Raw genomic sequence first — 18199 nt, 5'->3', positions numbered from 1 at the left:
AGAGGAAACAAATATTTTTAGATAATAATGTTATAATTTAATTATTTTATATTTATAAAATCTGTGACAATTATCTCTTAAATTTGTATAACAAGAAAAATAAAACTGAACACAAATATAGATTATACCACAACAGAAAAAACATTATATTACTAATTACATGATCAAAAGCAAATTAATTGAACACAATTAGTGTTTATGACAAACATGTAATCAGATATTCACACCTGCAGTCGCATACAGACATAAACCCCAGAATGAAGAACTGCAATTGTAAAGTAAATAAAAATTATTTAATCAATTTAAATCTTTTCACAATGCAATGTATTCAGTACAATAAAGAGTTCATTTTTGTATTCTCTCTAAGTTTCACAGTAAACAGAACCAGAGACTTTCAGTGCAGCTCAGACTTTGGTTCACTCAGATCTGCTTTTTCCAACCGGTTCAGAAGAATCTTTCTTTTAATGAGGCAAACCTGAAATATTCCTTTTTTAAGTTTTCAATCTGCCATGATTTATACAAATGCTTTCCAACAATAGAACAGACTATTTGTTTAATTAAAATATTGTATGTTTAGCTTGTTGTTGAACCAAAATGATCTTTTTTTAAAATCTATTTTACAAATATATCTTTATTTTACTTGTCACTTTTGGCCAAATGACATCAGCTTTAGAAACCCTGTGTATAAATTATACACACTAAACTAAAAACATTACAATTTAGCAAAACAAAACAAAAAAACTCACAGATTGTTTCTGCACATCAACACCATGAATGTAAACGCTCCAGGAAAAGGAAGCAGCTGTTAGCAGCTGTTAGCAGCTGTTAGCAGCTGTTAGCAGCTGTTAGCAGCTGTAGCAGCTGTTAGCAGCTGCTAGCTTTGATGTTAGCATACAGAAAGTGCTTCCATAGGTTTTCTCCCTATTAATAATGAAAGTGTGGAAATGCATGTAAGTTTATCATCCAGACCTAAATACATTATTGCTGTGATTGCACACATTATGGTTGGCTAATGAGTTAGCCTCTAGCTAACTAGCTAAAGGCTAACTGTCAATAACAGAAGATTTCACATTAAAACAAAACAGAAGCAGAACTTTTGGGCCATTTAGCTAAACTGTTAATCAAACTGTTCCTTCATCGTCGGTCCACAAAGAGCAGGTCCAGTTGCTTGTTTGGCACCAAAACGGCCCGACTGACGATCTCTAGATCATCCGCAGTGGGGTTCGCTTTGATTTCAAACTCTCGAATAAGCTGAGAAAAAATGCCAAAGATACATAATAATTTAGAATATTTTAGGAAAACATGGACAGATAAACTTTAAGTATTTATTTTAATAATTATGTGTCCAGATAATGAAAATCTAATTCTATAAAACTAATACATGCATTTTTAATCCAGAAATCCAATGTTTTTAATGGGAAGGAAACACTTTCATAGTATCAATCTGGTGTAATGAATCTATGAGTTTGACTTCTTTAAATCAAATTTGAAATCAATGTAATTATTTATGAAATAATTTCTGCTTTGATTGGAAGGTAAAGGCTAACTGAACTCTCCTACAAACCTCAGTCCGGTCGAAGTGAACTCTGGTTTGGTTTGCAATGTGAACGCATGTGTTTGGGTTTTGTACCTACCCGAAACAGAACCAAGTACATCTCGAGTTCTGCGATCCTGCGACCAACGCAGCCTCGAACGCCGTAGCCAAACGGGATGGAGCCGAAGGCGTTGGGCCTCTGGCGGCCGTCACGCAGCCATCGCTCCGGCTTGAACCGGTACGGTTCTGGAAAGGTGTTCTCATCATGACTGATGACGTAGTGGCAGAGCGTGAACAAGGCAAAGCGACAGAGCAAAGTTTTCTATTGTTCTTAAAACTGGATCTGGAGAAAATCTACTTTGTTGTATTACAAAACAAAAATCAGACCCACTTTTTCTGGAAACTGATATCCACCAACAGCAACAGGCTTTTCTTTAATGATCCTTGAATTTATAGGAACCACAGGATACATCCTGTAAAAAACAAGGTAAGATTATAAACAGGCTGCATGGAGTTAACACTGAAGCGTCTCCATGCTGTCTGACCTCAGAGTTTCCTTGATCACGGCTCGTAAAAACGGCATCGCAGTGACCTCTGCGGCGCTGGGATCCGGTCCGCCGGTACCAGAGAGGAAACCTCCTCATAAAGTCTGTCCTGGACTTCTGGGTTCCTGGACAGCTGGTACAAAGCCCAGGTCAGGGTGTTGGACGTCTTTGAGACAAAGACACAGACACATTTGAATCACTGTGTAGAAAAGCCAGAATCTAACTGGAAGGTGAATCCAGTCAGAATCCCAAACCCGGAAGACAAACGGGTGGAGTACCGTGTCCACTCCGGCTAACAGCAGCTCTGTCACGCTGGCGTAGATATCTTTCGTGCTCAGCTGGGAATTGGACAGGAGGTACGTCAATATTCATCCTCACATCCTGGTCATTGTCCAGGCGCTGCTGAATGTCCTCCATCTTCTTGTCGATCAAAGTTTTACCTTAAACGACAGAAGTAAGATGAAACAGAGGCGACCCACAGTTTCATTTCGCTGCAGTTGCCTCCAACAGCCGCTCAGCTTAGCAAACTTCTTCAAACAAGATGCAATATCTTCCATTTGTTCACAGAGGTTTGAGCATTTTTGGTAAATCCAATAAAGGAAGAGATGGGATCATATCAAAGATACAAAAGCAGCGTCGATGGCTAGTTTAGCTGGTCTACGGGTTATGATGTTTGCAGATGACGTTGTGCTCTTCAGTAGAGACATGGAGGTATGCTCTATGGGGCAGAAGCAGGACAGTCGGTTACAGTGGATGATGTAGCACCAACCTGAAAACCAAAAGTTAAGAAGTCTTAAAATGTCTGGAGTTCATTAAAAAATGCAAGTTAACCTTTTGGGACTTTTCTGTCTGGCTCAGAAATCTTCCTTGCAGTTTGTGACCGGAGGCAGTTGCAGCTGAAGCTAACAAGCTTCTATTATACTTTTGGTAGCTACTTAGCTTTTTGCATCTATCCTATAGGAGAGCAAATTAATCACCAGTTGGTTCAGGCCACTGGCTCGCTTCTGTAAAGCTTCAGCAGCTCACCAAAGCTGAAGATGCCGTCCAGCTGGAGATGTAGCGCCGCCAGTAGGGAGCAGGCTGCGGCTCCACTTTGGGAAGATCGCCACAGGAAAGGCGTTGGAAAACATCTGGGAGATGGAAGTGATGAACTCCTGGGTCCCGGCGGGAATCTCCTCTCTCAGACAGCCGAGCCTCGTCTCAAACAGTATGGAGGAAATTCCTGAGAGGGAAAACCTACATATTCAAATAAAATCTGTTCTCAGAGATTCATCACTGATGCACAGTGATGGGACACACCTTCCAGTGAAAACAGGTAGAACTTGTTGGCGACGTCAGGAACCCGGTCGCCTGTTGGGCTGCAGAGACGCAGACGTTTGATCCGTTTGATGAAGTCTGTCACCACGGCGTTGATCAGCCCGTCATACTGAGCTGACTCCCTGGGATGCAGCATCCGCTTGTTGAGAACCGCCCTCAGCCGGTACCAGCGCTCCCCTTCCCTGGCAGCACAAACAGGGAACGTCCATCAGAAAAGCTTCATCAGCTTTCAGGAAAACGTTTGGTCTGAAGTTTCCTTCTGGATTCATCGATCAGCTTAGTTTAACTTTTTAGGTTGAATCCTTTTGTTGCACAGTAACACCACATTCTCTGAGCCTGCATTACGTTACAGTTTAAACCTCTATTGTCTCTACTTTGGCATTTCTTAGATGTATTTTCTAGTTGATTGATTTTAAATCTCAGTTGTTCCTCATTAGTGACCTGTTTCCATTTCTACCTGATCAGGGTCCTAAAGCCCGTTATCTTTCCACATATGTAAACACCAAGCAGACCAGAAACAGGAAGTGGACTACAGCACAGGGCATTCTGGGTAAATACAACCAAACCAAGCGTGTTAGCCTAGCATTAGCGGGGAAATGAGTCGTGGTTCGTTACGACAAGAGAGAAATCCTCCAACCGCTAACATTTGATGGCATTCCCATTTTTGTTTACATTTCTATAAAACAAAGAAGATGATGGTTTTTGGTTCAGTGGTTCCTGGTGCAGCGCCCCCACAGGCGAGGAGGGGAACAAGTTGTTCAAACAACCTGTTTGAACTTTAGTCCCCAGTTGAACCGAGTGTGCCAGACTATCAGCTGTGACTGTGGCCTTAATCAACAGCTGTGCTTCAAGCAATCAGTTTTGTTTCTGACTGGAAACCATCAAGTTCAGATTAAGTCCGCCCGTTCTGCCCAGACCGGTCTGATAACCAACCAGTGGGGGAGGGACCAGGAAGTGAACGGTGTTTACTCTGTGAGGGGTCCGTAGCCCAGGCCTCTCATCTCGCGGTACTCCGTCCACAGAGTCATGTCTCCTCTGGTGGGAAACTTGTCGTCGTTCCGGAGCAGCTCCTCCAGCAGCTCGGCGCTGCTGACCGACACGGCGTTGCGTCCGTTTTTATAAATGGGTCCATAGAGCTGCTTCTCATAGACCTTCAGACAGCACAACATGGTTACACGCAGCATTAACACGCAATCAAAAGCAGAGCTGCTCTAACTGCTGCAGCAGTGATATTAATAAAGAAATATGCATTTGCAGCCATGTTTTCCTGAAATCCAGCTGTTATCTGTGAGATCAAAGGTCATGTTTTCTGTTAGACCCAGATAAACAAGGTGCAGGTTGGACATTTACAACAAAAATAGAGATTAATCAGAAAACATGACGGATTGTAACTGACGGCTGGACATTTAACCCACAGCTGTTCTGACGGACCTGCAGCGCGTGCAGAGAGGAGAAGTAGCCCTGGACCAGAACCCGGTACAGCATCTCCAGGCTGCTGACCTGCGGCAGGTCCTGCACCGACCGCAGCTTCTGCTGCAGCGCAGAGGATCCCCACCGCAGCGTGCTGCAGCAGAGCGGCGTGCTGCAGCAGGGCGGCCGCAGGCTGCAGATCCCACACGCAGCGATCCGTGACAACCAGGCGGTCATTACTGCTCAGAGTGAACGCAGTGGGAGGAGCCGAGCCGCTCGGAACCGAGCCTTCCACAGCGAGAACCAGAGCTCTGGCAGAGGGCTGCAACCTGCGGCTCCAGACCTGCAGGGGGCGCCATGACACAGAGCAAACAGTAAAGAGACATGGAACAGGATTAGGGCCAATTAGAAGGAAAATACTGATTTTTATTTTTCCAAATTCTCATTTTAATCTCAGAATTCAGATTTTTTTTTCTGACTTTATCAGAAGTCAGAATGAAGTGAGCAAAACTTATGGAAATACAGATTAGAGCCAATGACAAAATGCTCACTTTCATCTTTTTCTAAAAATTTACATTTTTGTCACAGAATGATTTTTTTTCTTAGAATTAAGTTTCCTTTGTTGATTTGACAGAATTTGGACTTTCATCTCAAAATGACTCTAAGAAAACTCACTTTTTAATCAGACCAGAATAAACTCTGCAAACTTTATGACTAATGAGGAAAAAATCTCAAATTCTGACTAAAATCTTTTGAGAAAAAGTCAGAATTATTTTTATTCATTCTGTTTCTGCACAGCGTTTCAACTGCAGAGCTAAACTGCTCTTAACATTTGGATTCTGGGTCTTGGAACCGAACCGAACCTTTCAAACGGTTCACTTTCAAAAATCCTATTTTCTAAAAACAAGCCGTTTTATAACTAATAGTTAAGCTATGAATATTAGCAGTGAGGAGCTAACCCTGAGGCTAACGGCGTTAGCATGTCGGTTAGCACCAGAACCAACACAGTAAACGGCAACATGGAGGAAACAGAATCCAGTCTCAATTTCTCCCATCAGCCCGCCGCCATCATCAATTTATCACCATGGCAACCAAAGACTTCCCGCGTTTTCTATGGCGGAGCGAACATCGATGCTGATTGGCCAATGCTGATCAGTTTCCCAGCAGCATTTATTCAGGATATTTAGCTTCATAGCTGAATCGGATTAATTGGTTGAAATGTTGTGAAAATAATTCAGATTATATTAGGAAGAGAAAACTGGCTTTTAGTTCAATCACATTAATCCTGAGGAATTATAGTTTTCTTAGGAAACTTTAAATTACAAAGTGGTCCAAACTCATTATATTTAATGTGCAACTCTTTTAAACCACTGAACATTAAAGTAACTGTTTGTTCTTCATTTTGATTCACATTGTTTGAATTTAAAGCAGCAAAACATCTTAAAATCTGCAACTTTTTACAAAATCTTTTATGACGACTGCAGGTGGAAGAAACATTCCCAGATAACCAAAAATATCTTTTATACTCCAATATTTAGAAAGTTGTGGTCAGGAAACAGAAAGAAATGGTTTTTTATCATCACATCAAACAAACTGCACATCTGCCTGGTTTATTGTTGTTCTTAATAAACAATAAACTAGAGGTTTCCTGTTAAATAAAGTCTGAGTCCGGTTCTGATCCATCATCCTCGTATTTGGGCCACATTGTCTATGGATCCTGCTGGATCCATTTTGTGCAGCAGGAAGTGTCCTTGGACCTGAGCGGCGCTGATCTCCGTATGCGCGGCTAACGCCAGCTTAGCGAAGCGATCTCCCTCCGACGGCGGCTGGTCCGGGTAGAACCGCCGGAACATCTGGGCCAGCTGCCAGGCGGTGCAGTGACCGATGTACTGCTTCAGGTCGACCCGGCCGGGCCGGATCAGCGCCGGGTCCAACCTGGGAGAGCAAGCCAGGCGGTTACCCTCACAACAAAACCCGACGCACAATAAAAAGCTTCCAAAAGGTTCTGAACAAACGTTTAGATTTAGCACATTTATGGATTAAAGGTCTAAAAATGTAAATCTGAGTTTCTTCAGAGAATCAGGAGAAGTCAACTGAAGAAACAAAGATTTACATACAACTAAATATTTAGATTTGAAAAGAATCAAGTATGAAGCGACACGTAACGTCCTTCAAATGAATAAGGTTAAAAAGTATTTAAAAAAATAAATGCATAAAATCAATCAGATCTGTAATAAACTCATTGGATATTCTCTCCTCTGCAGCAAATAGTTTAGAAAAAGTTTTATCCTGAAAATAAAACAGAAAATAAAAGATTTTACTGTCATGTTGTGTTGAGGTCTGAAGAAGTTTTTGTGGCGAAAATGAAAAAAATAAAAGAACATTTAATCCACAAATTATGAGACGGATTGTTTTGGACTGGATCTGGATTCAAAGGAAATGTTTCTCATGTCTCCATGTTTGGGGCAAAAAGTGGAAATTTTAACTGTGGGTCAAAGGTCAACAAGACTTTAAGAAAATTAGATTTTTTTAAACACTGGGCAATGAGAAACAATTCCTTTGAATGAAGACTGTTTTTAATCACTAATCAATAATCAATATTGCACCTGTCGATGAAGTTGGTGGTCATGAAGACGATTCTGGCCTCAGACGAAGCGACTCCGTCCAGCGAGTTCAGCAGGCCGCTGAAGGTCAGGCGGCCCATTCCCTGGTAGGCCAGCGGGTCTGGAAGAGAGGAGGAGAACCGCTCAGCGTTCCGGTTCTGGTCGGGTCGGCCGGTTCTGCCGGGTCACCCGGTTCTGTCAGGTCAGTCAGTTCTGGTCGGGTCGCCCGGTTCTGCCGGGCTCTCACTCTCGGTGGGCAGCAGCTCCCGGCTGACGAAGGCGGCGTCCACGTCCTCCAGCAGGATGATGCTCTGCTGCGGCGCCACGCTCAGCAGGTGGTTGAGCCGGTCGTCCGACAGCGTTCGGTCGCTCAGGCTCATCAGGCAGATGCTGTAGCCCAACTCGCCAGCCAGCGCCGTACTGCAACAAAACCGGACCGGGTCAGAACCACGGGCACGCTCAGACCCACGCGCCGCGCCAGGACGACTCACATGAAGCTGCTCTTTCCGCATCCTGGAGGCCCAAACAGCAGGTACCCTCTCCTGTAGGGAATCCCTGAACACAGACAGACGGGATCAGAACCGGCAACCGGACCTGGACGGCACCGGCTGACACCAGAACCGGTCCTTCACCTCTGTCTGTGTACCAGCGCGGGTTCCCGATGAAATCCTTCACGTCGTCCACCAAGCGCTCGGCCACGCCGGCCTCCAGCACCACGGAGCTGAGCGGCCGGCGGCGCCGGGGGAAACCCGAAGGGCCTCCACTCGCCGCCCATAGCCGTGTACATGACGGTGCGTCCCTCCTCCTGCTTCAGCGCCAGCTCCCGCGCTGCACGACACCAGAACATCCACACGTTCAGATCCGACTCCGGAATAAAGAAACTAAATTGATCCGAATGACTTCATGAGACGCAGCTTCAGATCCTCTGACTGAATCTTTAAAGTTTGTGCTGTTATTAATGACCAAAACATCGACGATGACATAAATAACATTCTGTAACCAAACCTTTAAAACCAGTCCAGACTTTACACTGAGGAAGAAAGAGATACATTTGTTTTATATAACGTTACGTTTTATGAAAGAAAAAGTGTTTAAATTAAAGTTTCAAAACACTTGAACTTAAATGTTGAATATAATTTACAGCATTATTGTATATATAATATGATGGCTTGGTTTTTTTATTTGTTCATTTTTGTTTATGGTTTTTTTTTCTGAAAGTGATGTATGATCGATTCATTTAATTTTTATTCAATTAATCGTCAGAATAGATGGCAGATTAGTAAAATAAACATTTTCAACAGGCCTAGTTAAAGGCTGAAAGTTTTCCTGTGCACCTTCCTGCAGGATGTTGAAGAAGATCTGCCGGTCTCTGCCCAGAGCGGTGAAGGTGATGGATTCCCACGGAGTCCCGGTCTGCAGATTCACCATCTGCTTCTCCTGGTCCGCTCCACCCGGATCCACTTCCTGCCATACCTGGAGACCAGGTGGACCACATCCAGCTCACTTCTTCATATCCAATACTCATGTTGTGTGAGTTTATTTGAAATTCATTCATTTATTTGCACGGTAATTAGTATTTTTGTAAATGGGCCAGAATTGGCCAAAAACCCTATTCTTCATCCCTGGTCAATAAGGAAGGTTTCTTGCTAAAGGTAAATAGAGATTATACAAAACAAGGTCAAATGATTTAACTACACGAATATTGTCAATAAATATTGTGTGACCGCATATTAAAACACTGTGGTTACACAATGAACAATTCAGAAACACCTTTTAAAATCTTTGCGCTTCTATAGTAGTCTTACGGTCGTGCTTGCATTCAGGGACACCGAGTATATAACATGTACTATAATAAATAATATAATGTGCGTAATATAGTGAGGTATTTAAATGGATGGATTCTATATCAATTAGTGCAATTGACATACTATATGAACAAGATAGCTGCGAAGTTTCTAAAATGATACGATGATTTACGATGGTTCAATTTACGAGGTGTACCTGAAGGCAGCATGCAGTCATAAAATCCAGTTTAGATGCGCAACAAAGTTTAACTGAACGGAGCTGGAGGTTTTCCTCACCAGATGATGTGGTTCCCTGGACTCGGGTGGAAGTCAAACTGCGTGTGGACTCGTCCGCTCTCGTGGGCCATGTAGGAGGTTTCCACGCTCAGGTGCTGCGTGTGGGTGGCGTGCTTGGTGATCCAGCTCAGCAGCCAGTGGTAGCTCTTGTCCCTGCTGGGAACCTCCAGGGTGATCATGTAGTTCCTTCGGAAAAACACCATGCCCACCTGGGCTCCCTTTCTGGCCACGGCCAGCGCTGTGCCGACCCCCACCAGCCCGAACCCGGCACCGAAGTACGGGTTGTCCTTCAGGCCGTCCAGGAAGTCCGACAGCGGCATGGTGCTGGTCCCGTACCCCTGAGAGCCAGAGTTTAACTCAATGAATGTGAAATCCGCTGCAGCCCGAAGGATCCATGTGATGCAGCGACCTTTACTACTTCCTGTGTTACCGGAAAAACATTCCGACTCTCCACCAATACTATCAATGTATGTTCCGGTGTTCAGATAATCGGGACTGAAGTTAGCTTCCGATTCAAACATTAACTTAATACACTGATATATTTATCTGTAGGACACGTTTAGTCTAGTGCCTTGCTCAGAGGCTCATGTCAGGAGGAAGTTAGAACTGAACCTACAATTTTCAGATTGCAAGACAAATTAATCTGCATTTATGTAATAATCAATTAAATACATAGAATGTAACATCAGCCGGTTTTGTGGTGATCTAAGAACACCAAATTAATTATAATTTTTAGGTTTAAAATAAAAAATGTGATATTTATATTTTCACATTTAACGTTACAAATCGGACGCTAACTTCAGCACCGTCTGATTAGCAGTTAGCTAACGTAGGCTAAGCTAAGGCAGCGATAACAGTCGGTCTGTTCCGCTCTCTCAACATTAATGAGTAAATAAAGACTCGCAGCAGGTCAGTCTGCGTGTAGTCAGGGATTCAGACGAAGAACAACAACAGAACCGAGTCCAAAACCGAGGGGGCGATGAGAACCGAAACCTGAACGTTGATCTTTTGTTTGTCAGGCGGACAGTGAAGGCGAGACTCAGGCAGGAGGTCAGATTATTCCCTATTGTTACAGTTTATTCCCTGTTGTTACAGTTTATTCCCTGTTGTTACAGTTTATTCCTATTGTTACAGTTTATTCCCTATTGTTACAGTTTATTCCCTGTTTTTAGTTTATTCCCTGTTGTTGCAGCTGCTCTGTTATTGTGACACAGATCTGCTCCTTGTTCAATAGCAGCTTGTACCTCGTTATGTTCGACCCTCATTTCTGGGAAAACTGGAGAGAAAAAAAAGCTTGAATTTGTTCAAACATGCAACCAGAAAACTTTACATGATCAGTGAAACTTTTGGGAGTTTATGACAGGTTGGGATTCCTTTCATGCTAAATTTTCAGTTGTTTCCCAGAAACCGTGGATGATAATGTGGCCAAAGCATGATGCAGCCTCCACCTTGCTTTACTGATGACTGGTCATCTCTCAGCCCTAAAAGATTCTTCCTTATTATTTCAAATGTAACTTCAAGCAGACAGAAGGATAAGAGATGAATCTGGGTTTTTTGTGCAGATCATGTTTGTAGGACTTTTGTCTATTATTTAATTTTTTTGAATCAAAACCTTCTTGGGTCATGAGAATCGCTGCTCCGAGGCAGATTTTCAGTTTTCTTCTGGTAAAGCGGTCAGATGATGGTTAAACATTTTGATGAAAGCAAATGAAACATCAGCTGGTTTAAAAAGATTCATCTTCAAAAGGTTCAAAGATTTTCCAAATGTAAATAATTCATTTCAGCTGAAAGGACATCAGGGTTTGCTGAAGCTTCCTGTGTTTTCAGGCATGATGGAGGCGGAGCAACATGCTTGTGATAAATGTGGACAGAACTTCTCGGACACGTCCGTCTCCCACCGCTGTCCAAAGCCGCCGGTCCGGACGGGTCCAGGTAAACACCAGGAGGACACATCAGAACCGAACGTAGAACCACAGAAGCTGATTGTTGTTCTTCTTCTTGTCACATGTCTTTAGGGAACCGGAACCGGAGCCGGAGCCGGTCACCAGCAGGGAAACAACCAGAAAACAACCCCAACGCTTCAGCGCCACCTGCAGGTAAACCCCGGGAGGTGGGGTCACTCATACTGGTTCTGCTGGAGGCGTCTTCATGTTTCTCTCCACTGTCGCCACATGCTTGTTTGTTCTTGTCCTCAGCGGAGGCCGTTTATATCGGACCAACGCCTGTCCCCAAATGTCGGCGCTGCTTCAAGATGCGTTCCCACCTGCGGGAACACCTTCGGCTGCACTTCCCCGACCCCGGCCTCCAGTGCCCCGCCTGCGGCCGGTTCTTCACCGCCAGAGCAAGCTGCGCATACACCGCCTCCGGGAGGCCGGGGTCAAGGCCCACCGCTGCCCCCTGTGTGATTATTCAGCCGTGGAGAGAAACGCCGTCCGGCGCCACGTGGCCAGCAGGCATCCAGAGGAGGCCGGCGGCAGCCAGAGCTTCCTCTGTCCCGCCTGCAGCCAGAGCTTCCTCCACATCCGGGCCCTGAAGACTCACATGAAGACACACAACATCCGGCGGGACGCGGCGCCGCGGCCGGCCTGCGTCCCCTTTGCGCCTCCAGCAGACCTCCAGACACGCTCACACGCACTGAGCACGGGGTCAGAGCGGCGCAGTGTCGTCATCACGCCTGCAGCGCCATCTTCAAATGCGAAGCAGACATGGAGGATCACTACCGGCCACCTGGCCTACCGCTGCCCAGACTGCAGCTTCTGCTGCTCCAACAGGACCGAGCTGCTGCAGCACCGGCGGCTCGGACACACCGGCCAGCAGGAGCTCTGCTGCGATTTCTGCCCCTTTGTGACCTTTAACCCCGTGGAGTACGAGCAGCACGTGACGCGTCTGCACTCCAACGAGAAGATCCACCGCTGCTCTCAGTGCAGCTACGTCACGGCGCACAAACGCAGCCTGAAGCGGCACGTCATGACGCACAGCGGTGAGAGGAACCAAACTAGACAAACATCCAGCAAAACCAAAGCCGTCACATTTCACTGAGTTACTCATTCACCTTCACATGTCAGTAAATAACCAAGAAAAACTAAAAACCTCAGATTAAAGTTGAGCTAAAAATTTTGCTTGCTAACTAAATATTTACTCTGCAACTGAAATTTATCTCTAAACTAAATACTTATCTCTGGCCAAAATACTTTATGATCAAGCTGAACATTTAGTTTGAAGCTGAATATTTAGTTTGAAGCTGAATATTTAGTTTGAATCTGAATATTTGGTTTGAATCTGAATATTTAGTTTGAAGCTGAATATTTAGTTTGAATCTGAATATTTAGTTTGAAGCTGAATATTTAGTTGGGCCTAAACACTTAGCAAGCTGTTTATATCGCTATAAGCTAACTATGTTTTTTGCTTCAAGATAAATATTTAGTTTTCCAACTATCTACAAAACTTGAAATTGTGACATTTAAATGAATGAATAACATGGTGAAAAATCAATAAATGATCCAAATTATTGGTGTTAATTGACGGCGTTTCTCTCGCTGTGGCTGAAACCTGCCGTTTGCTCTCCAGGTGAGAAACCTCACCAGTGCAGCTTGTGTGAGTTCAGGTGCAGAGACGAGTCGTACCTCTCCAAACACATGCTGGTCCACACCGAGCACAAGAACTTCATGTGTGCAGAGTGTGGATACGTCACCAAGTGGAAGCATTACCTGACCGTCCACATGAGGAAACACGCCGGACCTCAACAAACCAAACGCTTTTAAATGCTCCTTTTGTTTGTGGAAACAAAAATCATTTAACCACTTAGAAATATCCATAGGCAAGTATTTACTGTGAAGGTAAATATTTAGCTTGCTGACTAAACGATGGGTTAGTGATGTTTAGTTTACAAATAAAATATTTGCTAACTAAATTATTAGCAAATAACAGGGCTTGCTAAATATTTAGTTTGTAAATATTTGACTCTGATTGAAGTATTTAGTTTGAAACTGTAGCATTTAAATGAATGTTCAAAATATGACTTGGAAAATGAAGCACAATGTTTTTCTGTGGTAAAAGGTCAGATAATCCAGATTATTGGTGTTTTATTGGCTGTGATTTTCCCGCCTGTCTCTGCCAGATATTCCTGTGATCAATGCTCCTATCGATGCCATCGGATGGATCAGCTGAAGAGTCACAAACTACGGCATCAAGCTAAATCCCTCATGTGTGAGATCTGCGCTTACGCCTGCAAGCGCAAGTATGAGCTGCGCAACCACATGCTGGCCAAGCATTCTGGGGAGAGAAGAAGTCTGCTGCATACCAGTGCAAGTACTGCTCATATAGCACCTGGTACCGGCAGGCGCTCCAGAACCACGAGAACTGCAAGCACACCAAGCTGAAGGAGTTTGGCTGCGCGCTCTGCTCCTACTCGTCCTACAGCAGCATCAGCCTCTTCCAGCACAAGAGGAAGGTCCACGGCTACGTCCCTGGAGACGCCGCCTGGCTGCAGAACTACGCAGCCAAGGAAAAGCAGAGGAACTCAGCAGAGTTCCTGGAGGACTTTTACAGGAAGTCCAGACAACCAGCTGCTGCTACACAGCAGAACCAGTCAGGATCCGACCCCTGCACTGAAGGTTCTGCCGCTTCTCAAGCCGACGGTTCGGTTCTCGTCCAAGAAGTTGGTCATGAAGCCGTTTCTGAAAGATCCAGCAGCAGTCTGGAGCCGTACTGTACTCTGGTGTTGACCAGAGTACCGACCGTCGAGGCTTTAAGAAACGAGAACCAAACCTGCCACGGCACACCGCCTTTAACCGGGCCAGAACCGTCCACACCTGCCAGCTCTTTGGAGGAAGACAATCTAGGATCGCAAGACGGACCTGGTGAGCAAAGTGACGTAGAACCTGCAGGTGAGCCTCCAACCGACCCGAGTCGATCTGTTGAGTCTGTGGACGATCGGACCGCCACACCAGAGGGGGCAAATAAAGTTTCAACTATCGGTTTCTGCTTTTCCCACCGAGGAAACCGACCCGTCACACTCTGAGGCCCGACTGAAAGCTCTGAGGAAACACGACAAGGACCAAGCAGACGCTATGATTCTGGAGGACGGGTCCAGATGCTGGCGCTGCCATCTGAAGCTGCTTACGGTTCTGACAAATGTTCCTGCAAGGAGCAGCACCGCAGACATCTGCGTCGCCGCAGGACGAAGGGACATGAGGGCCCGTCCTGCGGGCAGCGATTCAAACAGAGCCGCAGGTTTGATCACCACCTTAAAACTGCTGCTCCACCCGACACGACTCCACCCGACACGACTCCACCCGACACGGCTCCACCCGACACATCCGACACGACTCCACCCCACACGACTCCACCCGACACGACTCCACCCCACACGACTCCACCCGACACGACTCCACCCGACACGACTCCACAGGACACGACTCCACCCCACACATCCCACACGGCTCCCCCACACGACTCCACCCGACACGGCTCCACCCCACACGGCTCCACCCGACAGGACTCCACCCCACACGCTCCACCCGACAAGGCTCCACCCGACACGACTCCACCCCACACTCCACCAGGAAATCCTGCTGCAGCAGCGGCAGAATCCCAGCAATCACAAAGAGAAGCAAGTTCCTTCCTCAGGAAACCTATCCACACCGTGTCAGAACCTGGTCAAATCATGGCAACATGAAGGAAGAGTCAAATAAAACATCCAAATCATCACAGAGCAAAGCCCTTCATGCTAAAAAAGATGCTAAATTTGAATGTGAAGCAACCAGAAAACACCTGCAGGCCTGCAGAGAGACTTCAGGTCACATCGGTTCTGGAACACTGCAACGTATGGAGGACCAATCAGAAAAGGCCAATGATTCAGGAGAAAAACAACCAAACTCTGCATTGAGATGTAGTCAGAGAAGAGCTGTGACTGAACAGAGAGGCCGTCTGCAGCCATCAGAGGTCCAGTGTCCCAGCTGCCCTTATTCAGCCAGAACCAGACGTTCTCTATCCCGTCACATTCTGTCCCATCATGAGGAGGAAACGCTTCCGGATCCGTCAGAGGATCGGCGGCACTGCCAGCAGCGGGAAGGAGCTCGGACGCATCGCTGCAGCCATTGTTCCTTCAGCTCCTCCAGGCGCCTTCGCTTGGAGGAGCACGAGTCTCTGCACACGGGCGTCGGCCGACGCGTGCCACAAAACCTTTGGCGCAGTGTCCAAACTGCGCCAGCATAAGCTGCGCGTCCACGACAAACAGCCCACACACTTCTGCCCGCTGTGCGACTTCGCCGGTTTCGCTCTGGATGACGTCAGACGTCACAGCCGCCGGTGTCACTCAGGGGAGCTGCAGCACATCTGCAGTCGCTGCAGCGCTCGGTTTAGTTCTGAGGTTGCTTTGAGGAACCACTGCAGACGGGCGCACCACTTCAGGATGGACGACTTTACATGCAACAGCGAAGGGACCCTGAAGCAGCACCAGCAGAGCAAACACCCTGAGCTGAAATGCAGCACCTGCCAGGAGGAGTTTCAGACTACAGAAAGCCTCGGCATTCATCAGAGGACTCACCTGCCACACCTGTGCCAGCTCTGCCCCTTCGCAGCCAAAACGAGGCCGCTGCTGGCGCAGCACCTTCTGAGCCAACATGAGGCGGGGTCATCAGAGGTCAAGCCTCTGCACTGCAGCACATGTGACTTCGCCTGTCGGCACCAGCTGGTGTTGGAGCAGCACCTCCGGTCACACGGGAGCAAGCGCATGTACAAATGCACAGACTGCGAGTACGCAACCCGGAACAAGCAGAAGATCACGTGGCACATTCGCATTCACACCGGGGAGAAACCGTACCGCTGTGAGCAGTGCAGCTACGCCTGCTCAGACCCGTCCAGGCTGAAGGTAGAGACCCGGCTGCCCAACACCCACAAATCACCATTAATGCAGCTTCCTCTTCTACAGGCTGTCATTATGAAGTTTCCTCAAATCCTGCCAGTTGGTTATGTTACACTAATGCCCACTGATGCAAATTCTACACATACCAGCATCATGTTGGAAGCAGTTTGCTGCCATCTAGTGGTTGAAGTTTATCCCAATTGGCCTAATTGATTTGGATTCAATCTGATAAAACAACGTGTTTATCGGACGCTTTAGCTTTTTTACTGTTGAGTTTCTCAATTGATTTTTCTGAGATTTAGCTCTAACAGAAATTTCGTTGAGTTTCTCAGATTAGATACTCTAAAGCTCTTCTTTTAGTTAGACATTTATACTCGCGCTCTTATTTTGAAATAGGTGCAGACTGTTTATGCTTCTGTTTCCTCATGTTCTCCATGCAGGATGTGGTTCAGAAATTTGTTTTTTTCTGTACCCAGAATGCATCACCACAACATGGGCACCAACATGCTAACTAGCTAGCATGTTGGTGTTGCTCTTTAGTGTAATTACTATCAGAATCATCGAATTTTTCACTCATTCCTCCCAAAGCTGCACATGAGAGTTCACCAAGAAGAGAAGAAGTATCTTTGTCCAGAGTGCGGCTACAAATGCAAATGGGCGACGCAGCTGAAGTATCACATGACGCAACACACAGGCAAGAACCGCAGAGAACCGCAGAGAAACGCAGAGAAACCTGCAACCCGACTGACCTGCTGTCTTGTTTAATCCTCCAGGGGAGAAACCGTACCCCTGTGGTGAGTGTGGGTACCGCACCAACCGAGCAGACGCCCTGCGCGCGCACCGGGACACGCAGCACCGTGACCTTCGACCTTACGTCTGCGAGAAATGTGGCAAAGCCTTTAAAACCAGCTTCATCCTGAAGACCCACCAGAAGAAGCACACGGAGGACCGGGCCTATGTCTGCGGACTGTGCCACAAATCCTTCCGCTGGCCGGCGGGTCTCCGACATCACTTCCTGTCCCACACGGAGCGGTGGCCGTTCTCCTGCCGCCACTGCGCCTACAGAGCCAAGCAGCGGTTCCAGGTGCTCAAACACCTGAAGAGGCACCATCCCGAGGAGGCTGCGGAGCAGGGCGTGCTGCGGGACGCGGACCGGAGCGTCCTCACCCTGAAGGAGGCCCTGCAGGGGGCGCTGCAGGGGGCGCCACACGCCGCAGCGGCCTCCAGCCCGGAGCGTCCCCACCCTGAAGGAGGCCCTGCAGGGGGCGCCACACGCCGCAGCCCGGGGCGAAGAGGCTGCGAAACAAAACACTGAAACCCAGTGAATACTCTGAGATGTATGAATATTTATGGAATATTTGGTTCCATTTGGGAAAAAACTGTAGATATTGTGTTGATGAACAAGGAAATGAGCCATAAGGTAGAACATCAGGAGTTCACACTGTTTTAATAAGATCTATTTTCATATTTATGATACTGATATTTGGTCCAGTTCTGTTGCTGTTATTCAGGGTCAACATGCAGCAAGCCTTCATGTTCAGACACCAAAACATCCAACACTAAATATACAGTCATTTACTGTCATGAATAAAAACTCATAATTCAAAACTTGTACATCTTCATTACCACCTGCAATGCATGCTGGGCCGTGACGCAGGCAGTTTAGTCGCCTGGAGTCTAAAAACTGAGACAAGCTGCTGCTGAACATGAGGTTCTGCTCAAACCACCGCCTGGTGATCTACTGGTTACTACTTTAGCTAGAGCTAACACCATTAGCAAGAGCTAACACCATTAGCAAGAGCTAACACCATTAGCCAGAGCTAGAGCTAACACCATTAGCTAGA

At 46.4% G+C, this 18199-nt stretch overlaps 1 protein-coding gene and 2 pseudogenes across 1 annotated transcript; 1 reads left to right on the top strand and 2 right to left on the bottom strand.

Annotated features, from left to right (window-relative positions):
• Window positions 1-20: 20 nt before the first annotated feature.
• LOC129355975 (sterol 26-hydroxylase, mitochondrial-like) lies at window positions 21-5196 on the bottom strand (annotated as a pseudogene).
• Window positions 5197-6136: 940 nt separating this feature from the next.
• Window positions 6137-9899, bottom strand: LOC129355961 (mitochondrial chaperone BCS1-like). The gene is given in 9 exon segments (XM_055025595.1): window positions 6137-6741; window positions 7413-7530; window positions 7657-7829; window positions 7901-7964; window positions 8042-8159; window positions 8161-8237; window positions 8744-8851; window positions 8854-8882; window positions 9491-9899. Coding segments are annotated over 9 exon segments (1260 nt in total). The 5' UTR covers window positions 9811-9899; the 3' UTR covers window positions 6137-6488.
• A 568-nt stretch (window positions 9900-10467) lies between these two features.
• Window positions 10468-18197, top strand: LOC129355980 (zinc finger protein 142-like; annotated as a pseudogene).
• Window positions 18198-18199: the final 2 nt, after the last annotated feature.

This window comes from Poeciliopsis prolifica, unplaced genomic scaffold (genome assembly GCF_027474105.1).
Source record: "Poeciliopsis prolifica strain line A6 unplaced genomic scaffold, Auburn_PproV2 SCAFFOLD152, whole genome shotgun sequence".
Taxonomy (NCBI): domain Eukaryota; kingdom Metazoa; phylum Chordata; class Actinopteri; order Cyprinodontiformes; family Poeciliidae; genus Poeciliopsis; species Poeciliopsis prolifica.
This window is presented reverse-complemented; position numbering and strand designations above follow the sequence as displayed.